The sequence below is a fragment of the Strigops habroptila genome, chromosome W (genome assembly GCF_004027225.2).
Source record: "Strigops habroptila isolate Jane chromosome W, bStrHab1.2.pri, whole genome shotgun sequence".
NCBI lineage: Eukaryota > Metazoa > Chordata > Aves > Psittaciformes > Psittacidae > Strigops > Strigops habroptila.
The window spans coordinates 9,597,466-9,611,954 of NC_044301.2; the positions used below are offsets into that span (position 1 = coordinate 9,597,466).

A 14,489-nucleotide genomic window follows, 5' to 3' on the forward strand; every position below is an offset into this window, starting at 1 on the left:
AACGATGAAGAATGTTGGAAAAAACAAAACTGTAAACCAGGAACTAAACATGATGTGCTAAAACTAGCTTGGTATAAAAGGTAGAGCAATAGGCTAAAAATGTCTTTTGCTAGAATGGTATAAAAGCTAGAGCAATAGGCAATAAAGTGATTCGCTGCATAACGATGCTCTGAGTCCATGCCTTTCATACGCCACAAATGTTTACTCCAATCAAGGACTTGTAGTCTCATGCTCTGCCAGTGAGGAGAGGCACAAGAAACCGGGAGGAAGCAGAGACAGGACACATGACCCAAACTAGCCAAAGGGGTATTCCATACCATGGCACGTCATGCCCAGCATATAAACTGGGGGAGCTACCCAGAAGGAGGAGATCGCTGCTCAGGTCGGGCTGGGTATCGGTTGGTGGGTGGTGAGCAATTGTATCCTTTTCTCTTGTTATTTCCTTGTTATCATTATTATTATTGGTGGTGGTAGTAGTGGTTTTGTATCATACCTTAGTTACTGGACTGTTCTTATCTCAACCCTTGGGATTTACATTCTTTTGATTCTCCTCCCCATCCTTCCAGGAGCTGGGGGAGGAAGAAGGGGGGGAGTGAGCAAGCGGCTGCGTGGTTCTGAGTTACCGGCTGAGCTTAAACCACAACAGTTCTTTTTGGTGCCCAACGTGGGGCTTGAAGGGTTGAGATAATGACAGATCTGACCAGAGTGTGTCTAATCATATTTGTGATAAGCATTCATTGTTTCGGATTAATACTTGTCAAAATGTTGATTTATTTGCTCTCGGAGTTGTTGCGCTTGATCTCAGAGTATCAGCATGTCATACCTTACTTAGAGCCAGTGCTTGCTGGTTTAGTGTTTATCGGCTGGGGGGCCTGGGCTAAGGTTCTTGTTTCACTGTACTTCATGGTAATGACTTGTAATACAATAGACTCATTGATCATGAAACTGGGCTGGTATGCGTTCCCAGTATGGTCGTTGCCTCTATACTATGGGAGGCATGTAATGAGAACTTTTAACAATTACACATCTTACTTTTTCCTTCCCTCGGGAGGTCTACCTATGGAGGAGATATTCCCTCACACCCTCCACTCCCTCACCAGGCTATTTACAGTAGAAGTAGATTTGGAAAAGTTAAAGATCTTGAATATCATTTCAATACCCTTGAAAGCACCCTGCTTCTTTTGCTGGGAACCAGCTTGTTGATGCATATGCTCTCTATGTTTTGCCTACGGCGTGACCACCCTGAGAACGCCCGAACTCATCTGATCTTGGAAGCTAAGCAGGGTCCGGCTCGGGTCTTGTGTAAGGTTAAACGACTATTTAAGAATACTACCAAGAGATTTTCCCTGAGGCTGGACAGTCATGAGTGGAAGGGTGTGTGGGATCGTATGGGCAAGCACTTAAGCCACTTGGCCCCTCCAGTGCTTTGGAATTTCACTCCTGAAGAAATGCGGAATTAGCAGAACACTTAGACCATGTGTGCTGTTGTCCTGGCAATACCAGAGAGGGAAAACTCACTGCAGCGTGCTGGGGCTTGGCCTATGCCTATAGGGCCTTGTTCTGTAAGGAGCAGGAAAACAATGTCCCTGGATCTGATGCCAAAGCAACAGACAACGCAACTACTCAAAACCCAAGCACAGCAGCTACCCCAACCCCAGCAACTATCACAGCAGCTACTCAAACCCCAACAACAGACACGGCAGCCACTCCAACCCCAGTGATAGACACTGCAGATAAACCAAAGGACCAATCATTGCCAATATCAGTTGCACCTGTAAGCAAGGGGAAAAGCAAACGAGAGCCACAAAGAGCAATCTGTGCAGTGAAGAAAGATGAAGACCAAGTGTGTGCACTAGAGGGGTGCCATCTGAACAAGAGTTATTAATAGAGGAATCATAGGAAGAGGAAGAAGTAACTTCTCGATCCCGGACCTCGACCGAGCTGCAGAATATGCGAAAAGATTTCACCCGTCTTCCAGGGGAGCACATCGTCACCTGGTTGCTCCAATGCTGGGACAATGGAGCCGATGGTCAAGAACTAGAAGGTAGGGAAGCCAAACAGCTGGGATCACTTGCTAGGGAAGGAGGAATCAACAAAGCCATTACAAAAGAGAAACAAGCCCTCAGCCTTTGGAGGTGGCTCTTGGGAGCTGTGAAGGAAAGGTTTCCGTACAAGGACGATGTTATGAGTCACTCAGCCAAGTGGGCCATGATAGAGAAAGGCATCCAGTCCCTGAGGGAATCAGCCATTCTAGAGATGATCTATCATAGGCCAAATGCCGGGAATGCATCCGTAGATACAGATGAAGTGGAACGTACACGACCCATGTGGCGGAAACTTATACAGAGTGCACCATCATCATATGCCCACTCATTGGCATCAATGACCTGGAGTGAGGCAGCACCACCAACAGTGCATGAAGTGACTCGCCAACTCCGAGAGTTCGAAGACAATCTCACCCCTTCCATCATTTCAGCTGTGGAAAAACTGTCCCAGGAGTTCAAACAATTGAGAGACGATTTATCCAATCTATCCAGCTCCCCACATGTACCAACCCCCATCTCAGTTATTAACAGAAAGCGCCCTATTGCTCGAGAGAGAAGATATAGGAGGTACATGCCACGGGCAACCGTATGGTAAGAGGTAAACTCATCTGGGCTGCTGCACTGTGGCAAGGTAATGCTGCCCGGGCTCAGAACCTGGTGGTGATGGTAGGCCACGTAGATGCTCATATACCCAAGAGTCAGGCCACTGAGGAACACCAGAACAACCAACAGGTGGATAAAGCTGCTAAGATCGAAGTGTCTCAGATGGATTTAGATTGGCAACATAAGGGTGAATTATTTTTAGCCCAGTGGGCCCATGACACCTCAGGCCATCAAGGCAGAGATGCAACATATAGATGGGCTCGTGATCGAGGGGTGGACTTAACAATGGACACTATTGCCCAGGTTATTCGTGAATGTGAAATACGTGCTGCAATTAAGCAAGCCAAGCGGTTAAAGCCTCTCTGGAATGGAGGATGATGGCTGAAGTACAAGTATGGGGAGGCCTGGCAGATTGACTACATCACACTCCCACCAACCCGCCAAGGCAAGCACCATGTGCTTACCATGGTGGAAGCAATCCACCGGATGACTGGAAGACCATCTGGGTTATTCCTGCTTCAGGTAAAGGCAAACCCACTCGTGGGGTTGCTTTTGCTCAGGGACCCAGATATACTTGGTGAGTAACGCGGGAAGATGGGGAAGTCCGATGTGTATCTTAAGGGGATTTAAGTTTTGGGGAAAAGAGCTAATGAAGTCAATTATATGCTGTTTCCTGCTATAGAACACTTTTTTAGATCATCAGCTAGATGCACATCTCCACCACTCTGGGATTTGAAAAGAAGATATTTGCTGTCATGATCATCATCAGAGAATAAAGTCATTGGAAAAGGCAGCAGCAGCACCAGAACTGTCCTCAGGTCACCATCAACTGACCCTGACTTCCCTCCAATCGTCACCCCAACAAAGAATGAACTTTGATGAAACCAGATGAGCTCAGAATTGACCAGACGAGTTCAGCAGTGTCGTCAGCAGGCAACAGTCCAACACTACACACCGTCCCTCCTGCCCTGAAAGACTGTTACAAGAGATGGAGCCTGACATCATGGACTGGATGAATTCAGCATCTTTCTAGGGATTGGTCCATGGACTAAGGAATGATATCTCTTTTTGTGTGTGTGTGTGTATATACATATCTCAGGAGACTAAAAGCAGTGGTATATTGAACAATGTGGGATCTGAACATGACGTGTATGGTATGGAATAAGGGGTGGATACTGTCCTGGGTTTCAGCTCTAACAGTTATTTTTCTCCTTCTTAGTAGCTGGTGCAGTGCCGTGTTTTCGGCTTTAGTCTGAGAACGGTGCTGATAACACACAGATGTTTTTAGTTGTTGGTATGTAATGCTTACCCCAATCAAGGACTTTTCCGTCTCTCATGCTCTGCCAGTGAGGATGGGCACAAGAAGCTGGGAAGAAGCAGAGATAGAACACCTGACCCAAACTAGCCAAAACTGGCTGGGCTTTAACCACGACAATCATTAACCACACTTCCCCCTCCCTTTACCTGCCAACTGCAAAACAAACCTCTAAAACCCAAAGTCATGAAAGGAAATGTTACTTTTGAGCTTTCTCTTTTGTGGAAAATAACCTGGACAGCAGCAGGCCACTATCTTTTGCCACCTTTTGTGACAAAGTCAAGCTGTTGAAATGTGCAGGTTTCTTTTCCAGATTACATAAGTTTACCTACTTTAAACTCCATGTAAATGTAAACTCTTGGATTTCAGAAAGCATATGACCAAAGCAACCACTTGTTTGTCATATTTTTGTTAATACAAATTACAATTGCAATATGGCAATGTTTCCCTTTTAAATAGTCACTTGTGTAGTCTCTTACTTCACCACAAAATACAGGATAAAAAGGCAGAGCATGTCTTTTGATTGAATGTCTCTTAGAAGTCTGCATGTGTGAAGTCATGGAGATAAAGCCACATGGGTATTACTGATGCCTCTTGAGCAACAGAGCCAACTCCTGGTAATGTACCGAACTAGAGGATTAAACAGAAGCTTTCAAAGCTGATGTGCCTTGCAGCTTTCAGGAGTGACTTTATGGGAGTTTTCAGGTTTGTTAACAGACCTCTCATTTATAGCACCAATTCAGCTTTTTTTTTTTTTTTTTTTTTATGGTTCCTAATCTAGGAACCGAACCAGACCCTTAAAATGAAAGGCTATAGGATGCCGTCCACTTTTTTAGAGTTTCCCACCTTTACAGCCGAATCAGCAGAAGAAGAGCCTTGCTCTTTTTTAGTATAAAATTCTGTTTTGGCATAAACTTATCTTCATCCACAAGTTAAGATGCTTCCTCTGCTTTATGCTCCTTCTGAGTGGAACAGATAGCTGGTGATGGCAGTAGTAAATACTTGTCCTGGGATACTGTGTTTTAGACTAATAAGACTGTTGGTGAGTGAACAGAATGACTCACAAATAACTAGCAGGTGATCAGAAGTCAGTCTTTAATTTTAAATCATTTTGGAAAGGAGAAAGGGAGCAGCAGCAGCAGTCTAGAGTGGATTTGATTCAGCTCATAGATTTTATTCTCTGTTATGGATGGTAGCTTTGTACAGTATTTTATGGCACAGCATACTGTCTCATGAGGTGGTTGTAATTTCAGCAGAAATTCTTCTGTGTGATGTGGTTTTTACTTTGTCTATAAATATAATAGAACTTCAGCTACCTTGTGGCCAGATTTGAAACGGCTCATCTTTTTTCAATTAGTTTATTCTTTTTATTGTCACGATTATTCATTTTCTCTTATGTGGAAAAAAGCTACATTATTTTAGGGAGTGTCCTTTACTTCTTGAATTCTTACTGTAGTTCACTCCTTTTTGGTTTTGCTCTTACTTTGTTCAAAACCACTGTATTTTTTCTTATCTTTCTGCTCTTAGTAATAAGTACCAAAATTCGGGTTAAAAACCTCCACTGATATTTTGTCTCTGTTCTTACCATTATATATCTGTATGACGATGTTATTGATAAGTGTCATAAGCTCCAAACAATCTGATCTGTGGATATGAAAGATTGTGTTAGTTTTAGCTTTTTAAGAAATGAGCCTTATTGTATGAATGTGAATCATTAATTGCATTAAAAAGGTTCGATCTAAACAGGGAAAATAGAATTGCAGTTCTTTAGTTTTGAATTGTTGGCTTCTTTGCAAGGACAAACTTAATATTTTTTGTAAAGATTGCAACGAAATAAAATTCCAGGTGATGATGACAAAGTTTCTAATGTACTTACATCTTTGGTTTCCTGGAAGAATCGTGACGAAGGCACCAGCAGTCTAATTTCAGCAGTATTTCATATTCGGTGGTATCTCAAACTTCTTACAAGAAGCCTTTGAGTTGATTCGTAGCATGGAGATAGGTGATAATGTCTGTCATGTGGGTAGGTCATGCTGTCTTGCTTCTACTGTTCTCTGGCAAGATGATCAAGCCGATAGACTCAGAAAGTCAGAGGTCACCAGAATGAATTAATAAGCACATCTGACCCCATAAATCATAGAGCCGTCGTGGTTTAAGCCCAGCCAGTAACTCAGAACCACACAGCTGCTCGTTTGCTCCCCCCTTCCCCCCACCGCTCCCGGCGGGATGGGGAGGAGAATTGAAAGAATGTAAACCCCATGGCTTGAGATAACAGTCCAATAACTAAAGTATAATGTAAAACTACTACTACTAATAACGATAAAAGAAATAACAAGGGGAGAGAATATAAAACTAAAAAGGGAAGGGGGAAAAACCCCCAATAAACACAAGTGATGCACAATACAATTGCTCACCACCTGCTGACTGATACCCTGCCCGACCCGAGCACCTATCTGGGCCTTCTGGGTGACTCCCCGTAGTTTATATACTGGGCATGACGTGCTGTGGTATGGAATACCCCTTTGGCTACCTTGGGTCAGATGTCCTGTCTCTGCTTCCTCTCAGCTTCTTGTGCCCCTCCTCAATGGCAGAGCATGAGAGACGGAAAAGTCCTTGATCGGGGTAAGCATTACTTAACAACAAATAAAACATCAGTGTGTTGTCAGCATTGTTCTCAGACTAAAGCCGAAACACAGTGCTGCACCAGCTACTAAGAAGGAGAAAAATAACTGTTACAGCCGAACCCAGGACAGAGTATTGTGTGTCGACTATTTAATGTTTAAGTATGGTACTAAGGAAGTACAGAATGCGTGTCTGAAAAACCAATCTGGATTATAAGAAGTGAAAAGGTGGAATAGTAAGCAAATTTTTGTTCTGATGGTTAGCTCCTTTACAATTAAAACTTACTTCTTTTTGAATATGACTTGTCTTAACTCTGCAGCTGTTAATTTTGCTATACTATTAATTTTGTTGTGCTTTTCTATGTTGAACTTTGAAAACAACTAAGGGTTTTTTTATTATTTGAACACTGGAGTCTTCGTGTACACAGCTCAATCTTATTAATATTCAAACAGTTTAGGTTCTTTGATTCATACTGTGAGAAACTGTCTCCTCCTGTCAAATAACTTCTGTGGCTCTTCTCTGTACCCTGTCCAATTTTTCAACTTAATTTTAAAAATGTGGATACCAGAACAGGACACAGCATTGCAGTTTCCCTTGCACAGGTAAGATTACAGCCTTACATCTGTTGTGTCCATATGTCCAAAGGAATGTATAAGTGCTTTTTCTTCCTTTTTTTTTGGTCATGGCATCACATCTTGAGATGCTTACCTACTGTAATTACTAAGTTCTTCTGATTTTTTTCTTGTAGGATTTTGTCTCCATTCTGTAGGCCTTTCCTGTAGGTTACAGATGTACTCTGGTAGTACAATATACAACTTGACCTTGGGTTGAACTAATTTTTAATTATTTTTGTTTTCATTATTCAAGAGCATGGCTGCCCTCTCCTCAGTATTTAGTTTCAGCATTCTTGGTGACATACATATGTTTAGAGACTTGATGAAAATGTCGAATACTGTTGAGTCTGGTGGCTGTTGTCATATATAGTGAGACTTCCCCTCTAGTGAGGAAAGGTTTGCGCAGATGAGGACCACAGCTCTTGTTGGCAACCCCAGAGGCACAGTTAGAGCTGCTAAACTCAGAGTTGGAAAGGATACTTGGAGAAATTGTAAAATGCCATTTGTTTTCTGATATCTCTATTTCTTAACTTTATCTCTGCAAAACAAGAAGTTGTATAGTTAAAACTGCAATAGCTATTTAATAAAATTCCTTTTTTTTTTTTTTTGATGCTGTAAGTACCAGATAATATCTATCTTGGTAAGCTTGAACAGAGAGAAAAAATATTTCTCTAATTATACACTGGCAGGTGGAAAGATGATAGGAGTTTGAGACCCACAATTTGCTTTTGTTTCCTTACTATTTGGGAAGACAGTTTGGGTATTACTGGGCTTATGAAATCTGAACATGTCTGTGGAAATAGCAATGATCAAGGGAAGCCTCTCAGATTTCTTGAAAAGGTCCCCCTTTTAGATGAGGATTAGGCCACAGTGATACATACAGTTTATTGCCAGGAACACTTAATTTTGATAACCAGCTGTCCCTGGGTCAGTACCCTCAAAATAGATAGTTTTTCCTGTGAATAACTCAGCACCAGAAACTCAGTTTTTACAATTACTTTCTAAAGCATTCTCCAATCATGGCACAAAAATCAGATGTTTTGGGGGCAGCTGGATGACAATGGTCTTTCAAAGTCTTTGTGATGTGTAGCTGGAACATAGTCATGGGATTCATACCCAGGGAATAAGTTTAGGTTTGTATCTTCAGATTTCTGAGTCTAACTTCTTACAGCACTTTACAAGATGCACTTCGGGGAAAAATAAAATAGAACAAAAAAAAAAAATCCTGCTTGTAGTAAGTGAAGGAGCAGGAACAGGAAGTGAGCCTGGCTTGCGTGTGAAAGAAGAGAGTCAAGTAGAGTAAATTTATCCTTGAATTCTAATTAGAGTGGTGATGGGGTTTTGTTTTTAATGGTGGGAGTTGGCATGTTCAGTGTGGTTTTGTTGTGGTTTTTTTTCTTTAACTCAAAACTTTAAAAGTTGCACAGCTGACATTCAGAATTTTTACTTATATTCCAATGATATATTAATGACCCTGCTTTATGTAAGCTACAGCAGCATAATTATCTGAACACTGACACATGCAGCATATGTATAGCTGAATTGGACGTTGCCTGTCATTTTTCTGTGCTTGGAGCAAAGCAAAGATTTTCCCTGAACATAGGTGCCATGGGGTGTTGCTGTGCTTATGTTCTAAAATGTCTTCTTGAAACATTAATCTTAGGCAATAAATATGTAAAAATCTGTGTATTCTCACAATCTGGGCAGCTGTTATTCATAGAAATGGTGTAGGACATGCAGTCTTCTGCAATGAAGGCCTCAAAGAATTGGTAGAAAAAATTCCTGACGGTTATCTGGGCAGTGCATGGAGCACTGTTGTGATGTGAATGAGAACAAAGGGTTCCCGGAGTGCTAAAGTTTGATATTGAGGTTACTTCAGTGTCAGCTGAAGTAGAACAGCTTTACTTGTTTATGCTGACAGTATTTTTCTAACAAACCCAGTAGAAATTGAGGTAACTCATCCAGAATCTGCACTGGTGCTTTATGTGTACATGTTATTTGATTGCAGTTCACAGACTAATGTGCACACATGCTACATTTCCTGTGTAATAATCTTTGCCTTCTTTTATGTGAGTGACAAACTGCATAGAAAGTGGGAAAATATTGCTATAGTTCTTGTTCTAACCACCTTCTGTTTCATCACTTCTAATAAAAGCAAGCAAAGAATCATTTTTTAGTAATGCTAATAAATTTATTTTTTTAGGATCTGGTCAACACTGGACTCAGCACTTTCTTCTTTTTCATTGCCTCTGTAGTACTTGCTGCTTTAAACCATAAAACTGGAGCAGAAATTGCTGCTGTGGTAAGAATTTGAACTTCTTTATATATGACTCATCTATTAAAACTAAGAATAACTTCCTCGTGTTCACTGAATACTCCCGTTGCCTTTGTTTCACAATTTACTTCTAATTTTACAGTTGGCTATAAGATAATTCTGATTTGAAAAGTACTGACATCCTTTGAGTTGTTTGTCTTAAGGCTTGAGGCAAGAACAAACAGAAAAATTACTTGCAGAGAACACTTTAGCAGTTGAGCTTGCCTTCTTTCTCTATAGCTAGCTTAGATGATACTGCTCTATATTGCAAGCCTACGGAAAAGATAGAGCCAAAAATTCACAAGAAATTGGAGCTCCTTACACACAATTTGCTGAATTCTTCTTGCTCACTACAGACCATTTTTGTTCTGTGGAGTGAGTATAGCAGTACTTCAAGATTTTAAATCTAGACCAGTAAGTTCAAGCAAATTAATTTTGTGCTTGAGTTGGCAACCTTTTTATTCCCTCCCCCCCCCCCCTTCCAAACCTGGATGTTGAAAATCCCACCACAGTTCTGCAAAAGTGTATAGGAAAAATTGCAAAAAAAATATTGCAAATTAGCTCCTTCTCCAGGCTGATGGTCTGGACTGGTCATCTGTTCTCTTGTCATTCATTCACTGTTATGTTCACCCTGTGGAATGAACTGTTAGATGAAGAGCTGTGTTCTTTGTTTGTATATTGTACATTGTTGTATATTTCTATGTAGACAAAGAAAGAACTTTGTTTTATGGGATCATTGATCTTGGTTGCTTTTGAAGATTTTCTAGTTCATTGAAGAAAAACATCAATTTTTACAGACCATGATGATTTGTCAGTGAAAATAAAGTAGAAAACTAAGCTTCTGAGGAATTTGTCACAAAACTACTCTTGTTCTCGTTTTCAAAAATTGTCTTTGACAATTCTTTCTACTTCTTGTAGATATTTGGTTTCTTGGCAATGGCAATGTATGCTGTGAACACATATTTAGCTATTAAAAAGTGGCGAATGAACAGCAGACAACAAAGTAGTCAGCAGACCAGTGATTACATATGTGCTTGGACAGAGTCCAGAGAAGTGGATCATCGCCCTGAGATTCAGCATCTGGATGCATGAAAGTGACATTCAAATGGGACTGCAAAAGGAAAAGACATGCTTAACTCCATCATGGAATAAAGGGGTTTGTCTTTATTTAAGGAAGAAAAGGGAGATCAGATGGTGGCAAAGAGTGCCCAGCCCTGCATATGTTCAGAGGTGTATTGAGTCAGAAGCTGTTGTCATGAAGGCAGTAAATGTTGGTCATTCAAAAGCAAGATCTGTTTAAGATGTACACATATATACACACATATATAGCTTATATAATATATATGTGTTCTGAAGTATGTTATTGTTTTGGATTAACTGCACAGTACTTCCCTCTCCCAAGTGGAAGGTCTGAATATACATGTTCTGCCACTGTTTCTTCACCTATTGGAAAACACTAAGACCAGCACTGCATTGGTTGGTTAATATAAGAAAGAAAAGCACCTAAAGGAAATTTAATACATGCAAAAAGGAAATGAGGGGCAAATAGCAATAACTTTAGCCATGTTATTATGTCCAGTAAACTCTCTGTATCCATCCTCATGCAGCCTCAGCAGTGCATCTCATTTCTTGTCTGCAAGATCTCCTGCAGTTTCACTGTTGGTGCACTTATATAGCTGAAATGGACAACCATCTTCCATTTTTTGTTTGGTGGATGTAGCGCTGAGGTAGTTACTCTATGGGTTACTCTGGAATTGCCATATTCAGTTCATACATGAATTTGTGCAGTTAGCATGTTCCCTGAATGGTCACCATAATGCATCAAGTGCAAGTATGTGGTTTTCTGCAAATGTTGTCATGGCTTTTTTTTTTTTTTCTCTTTTTTTTTTAAGATTCAACATTTCTGAGAAGCCTGGGGTGAGCAAGAACTAGCAACAAATTATGATGGGCTTATAAAGTGTTCCTAAGGTTGCAATATTGTGATTCATGCAAGATAAATATTGTTCTTTTTGGAAGGTTGGTTGCTTCTTCTAAAATTAAAACTTGGTAGTAGGTAAAACTGAATTTTTAAAGATTTTTTTTTTTTAGTTGTGTGTTTCTGCAATTTTTTTCCCCTAATACTTCTTTGGAAAAATTAGTTAATTGGAGGATAATATGGTTGTATTGATTTGTTTAGAAATTGTTTTACCTAACTGTAGGTTTCTTATTTTAATTGTACTTCCAGTGAAGAGAAGTATATTTTGTCTACTCAAAACTCAAATTCTTCAGTAGCTGGTCAGACAAAATCATAACATTATTAGAAAGATGTCCCTTGATATTTTTCTGGGCTTTATTTGATTGGTGTTTTTATCTATGTAGTGTATTATTTGGTATATGCATGTGGGCATGTTACAGGAAGAATATATGTGGGGGAGAAGATCTCTAGAGCTCAATTCCTTTCTGGTATAAGCTGCTGAAATCTCTAAGATTAGCAGAACTGTGTGCCCTGTCTGCCTGAATTTATCTCACGTTTGACTTTTGACTTGCATTGTGTTCTTGTGTAGCTGTATTCTTAAGTGGATGAATGCAGTTAACCGGAGTCTTAAGAACAAACGGCAGCATGTGGCAGATGCACAGTGCATTTCACCTTAGTGGCTAAGATAGAGGTCAAAATTCAGAAAGAGTTACTAATGAGGTTAAAGAAAGCTTGCATTTTCTTAAGGACTAATGGTTTACCAGTTACTACAGAAACATTTTATTTTGCTTCTTGAAAGTTAATGCCAAAGGGAACACCAGTTTAAAAAAAGATGGAACCGTATAAGCCAACCTCTGGTGTTGGGTTTAGAACAGAGACATTTTACTGAGATGGTGTCTCACCAGGATTACTGTGCATTTCAGAAAAGTAAATGACAGTTGCATGTTCAGTGTGGTATGAAATAACAAAGTTTATTATTGCCAGTACAGATGTTACAGCCCTGCTGTTTATCAGCACTCTGCCTAATATTGGCAAAGTTTGCAATGAGAGTTCATGGACAATGTCAATGATTTACAAGAACCTTTCAGAATGTTGTCCTCCACAAGATCTGTGCTTTTAGTGTGGAATCCTCATCTGAAATCAAGAAACAGAAGTTAGATGATGCATAACAAAAAGGCTTTTCATTAGGAGTATATCCTGTTTGCTGGTTAACGACAAGGACTGAAATGGTGCATACATAAGAGGATGCCCTTTTCCCCTCATGTACTCCCTGTGCTGATTCTGGTTTTTTTCAGAGGTGTGGGAAGTCTCATGCATCTATAAGCTTATGAATTTGGTGTCTTTCAAATCCTTACACCTTTCCTTACCTAGCAAAAGGATAACTTCACCCAGCTTTTTCTGGAGTGAGATCATGAAAAGCTTTTGTTACCTTTTAGCTGGAATGAAAAATGCAGAGTGATACAGTTATACTTCTAATACGGTGTAATACTTCATTGTGTAGTATAGTGTACCTGAATGACCCTGAGTGCTTTTACATGTGAAATGTTTCCTTGAGCTGAGAACAGAAGGCCATTATTTATTACTTACATCATGACTTGAACTTAGCACAGCTTTTGGGTAGAATTCAGAGAATATTAATTTAAAAAATGCTATCTGATATACTTTGTAAACCAAAAACAAATGTAAATTTGTAATTTCCTTATTTTGGGGACCAAAGATGATTTTAGTGTTGTATGGTATATACTTTCTATAAATCTAAGTTAAGCATTTATTACTCTACGGAGACATTGTTTACTATTTGGATTATAGAGAAGGGAAAATTAAATAGCTGTGAGAGACAACTAAATTTGAAACATTAAGATCATATGATATATACTCAGTTGATTCCTCCCCCAGACTTGATTTTACATGGTGTATTGAAGAGGTAATATTTTAAGACTCTTATACAAACTGCAGTCGTCATAAAAAAAACTCTGAAGGAAGAAAATAGGGTAGAAAGTTTTGGTTTTGTTTTTGTGGGGTTTTTTTTTATTTGAAGCTTGCTTAGAAAAGTGACATTAAATTGCTTCTCCCAGCTGGTTAGTCTGTCTTGTAATTCCTGAACACAGAGAGATAATTTCTTTCAGTCCTTAAGAGTGCTGTTTAGTTCCATAAAGGGACTCAAAACCCACTGTTAATAAAACTAAATTAAAGCTAAACACCTGAAACTTGTAGGAACAGGATGCTCAAAACTGTAATGGTTCTGATATGTCCTCTTCAAACTAAGCCCTCAGATATGCAATCTCCATATATTTCTGTGCATAAAATAACTAAATTGTGCAACCTATGCACAGACATCAAATGATTAAACAATAAGATATGATTGGAGCAACAGCATAATAATTGTTGTATAGAGTTGTAAGAATATGTTTTCCTCTTTATGCTGTGTATGCTCAGTTTTGTCAGCCTTGGTTCAAATTTATCATGCGTTCCTGTAATGATGTTCAAAGTGCCTACAATAGTTTCTAAACCCCATAATTAAGAACTGATTTGACAGTTTAATTGCTTCTTCGTAAAGTTGAATCCTTCTTTCTCTTTCCACTTGTTCCTTTCATTTTGTATATTCATGCCTCATCTATCTTATGTTTTAATATTTAATTTTTTTAAGCCTTCATTGATCTGTATAGTGTCTGCTTCAACAGATGGAAGATAATACTGTGTCCTTTTGATTATAGAACTCTTTTATGATAGCTTATGATGTTTGGGCTGGATGTGCTGGGGGAAATGTTATTTTTTCCCCTGGGACTTTGGAAGCTAGCTGGCATACTGCATGTGCTTCTGTGTGAGCTTTTGGGTAGGAGCCTCATGTTTAGAGGTTGAGAGGATTACAGATCATCTATCTCTGCCTTTTTTGAAAGACAAGGTACAGACTCTAGAGATTTGATGCCTATTTTTCACTCTGTGCTGTTCATCATGGTCTTTGTATTCAGAAGCATGGCATGAGCAATGAGCTGTGCCTTGGAAGCAGCTTCTCATCTTTTGC

General features: G+C 39.6%; 1 protein-coding gene across 1 annotated transcript in view; it reads left to right on the forward strand.

Moving 5' to 3' along the window:
• Positions 1 to 11,356, forward strand: part of LOC115619133 (CKLF-like MARVEL transmembrane domain-containing protein 4) — an 80,699-nt gene extending 69,343 nt beyond the window's left edge. Inside the window, exons 2-3 of the mRNA XM_030511180.1 lie at positions 9,403 to 9,501; positions 10,432 to 11,356. Of these exons, the coding sequence (XP_030367040.1) occupies positions 9,403 to 9,501; positions 10,432 to 10,605 (273 nt within the window). The 3' untranslated portion in view covers positions 10,606 to 11,356. The remainder of the gene's footprint in view (positions 1 to 9,402; positions 9,502 to 10,431) is intronic.
• The last annotated feature ends 3,133 nt before the right edge of the window (positions 11,357 to 14,489 follow it).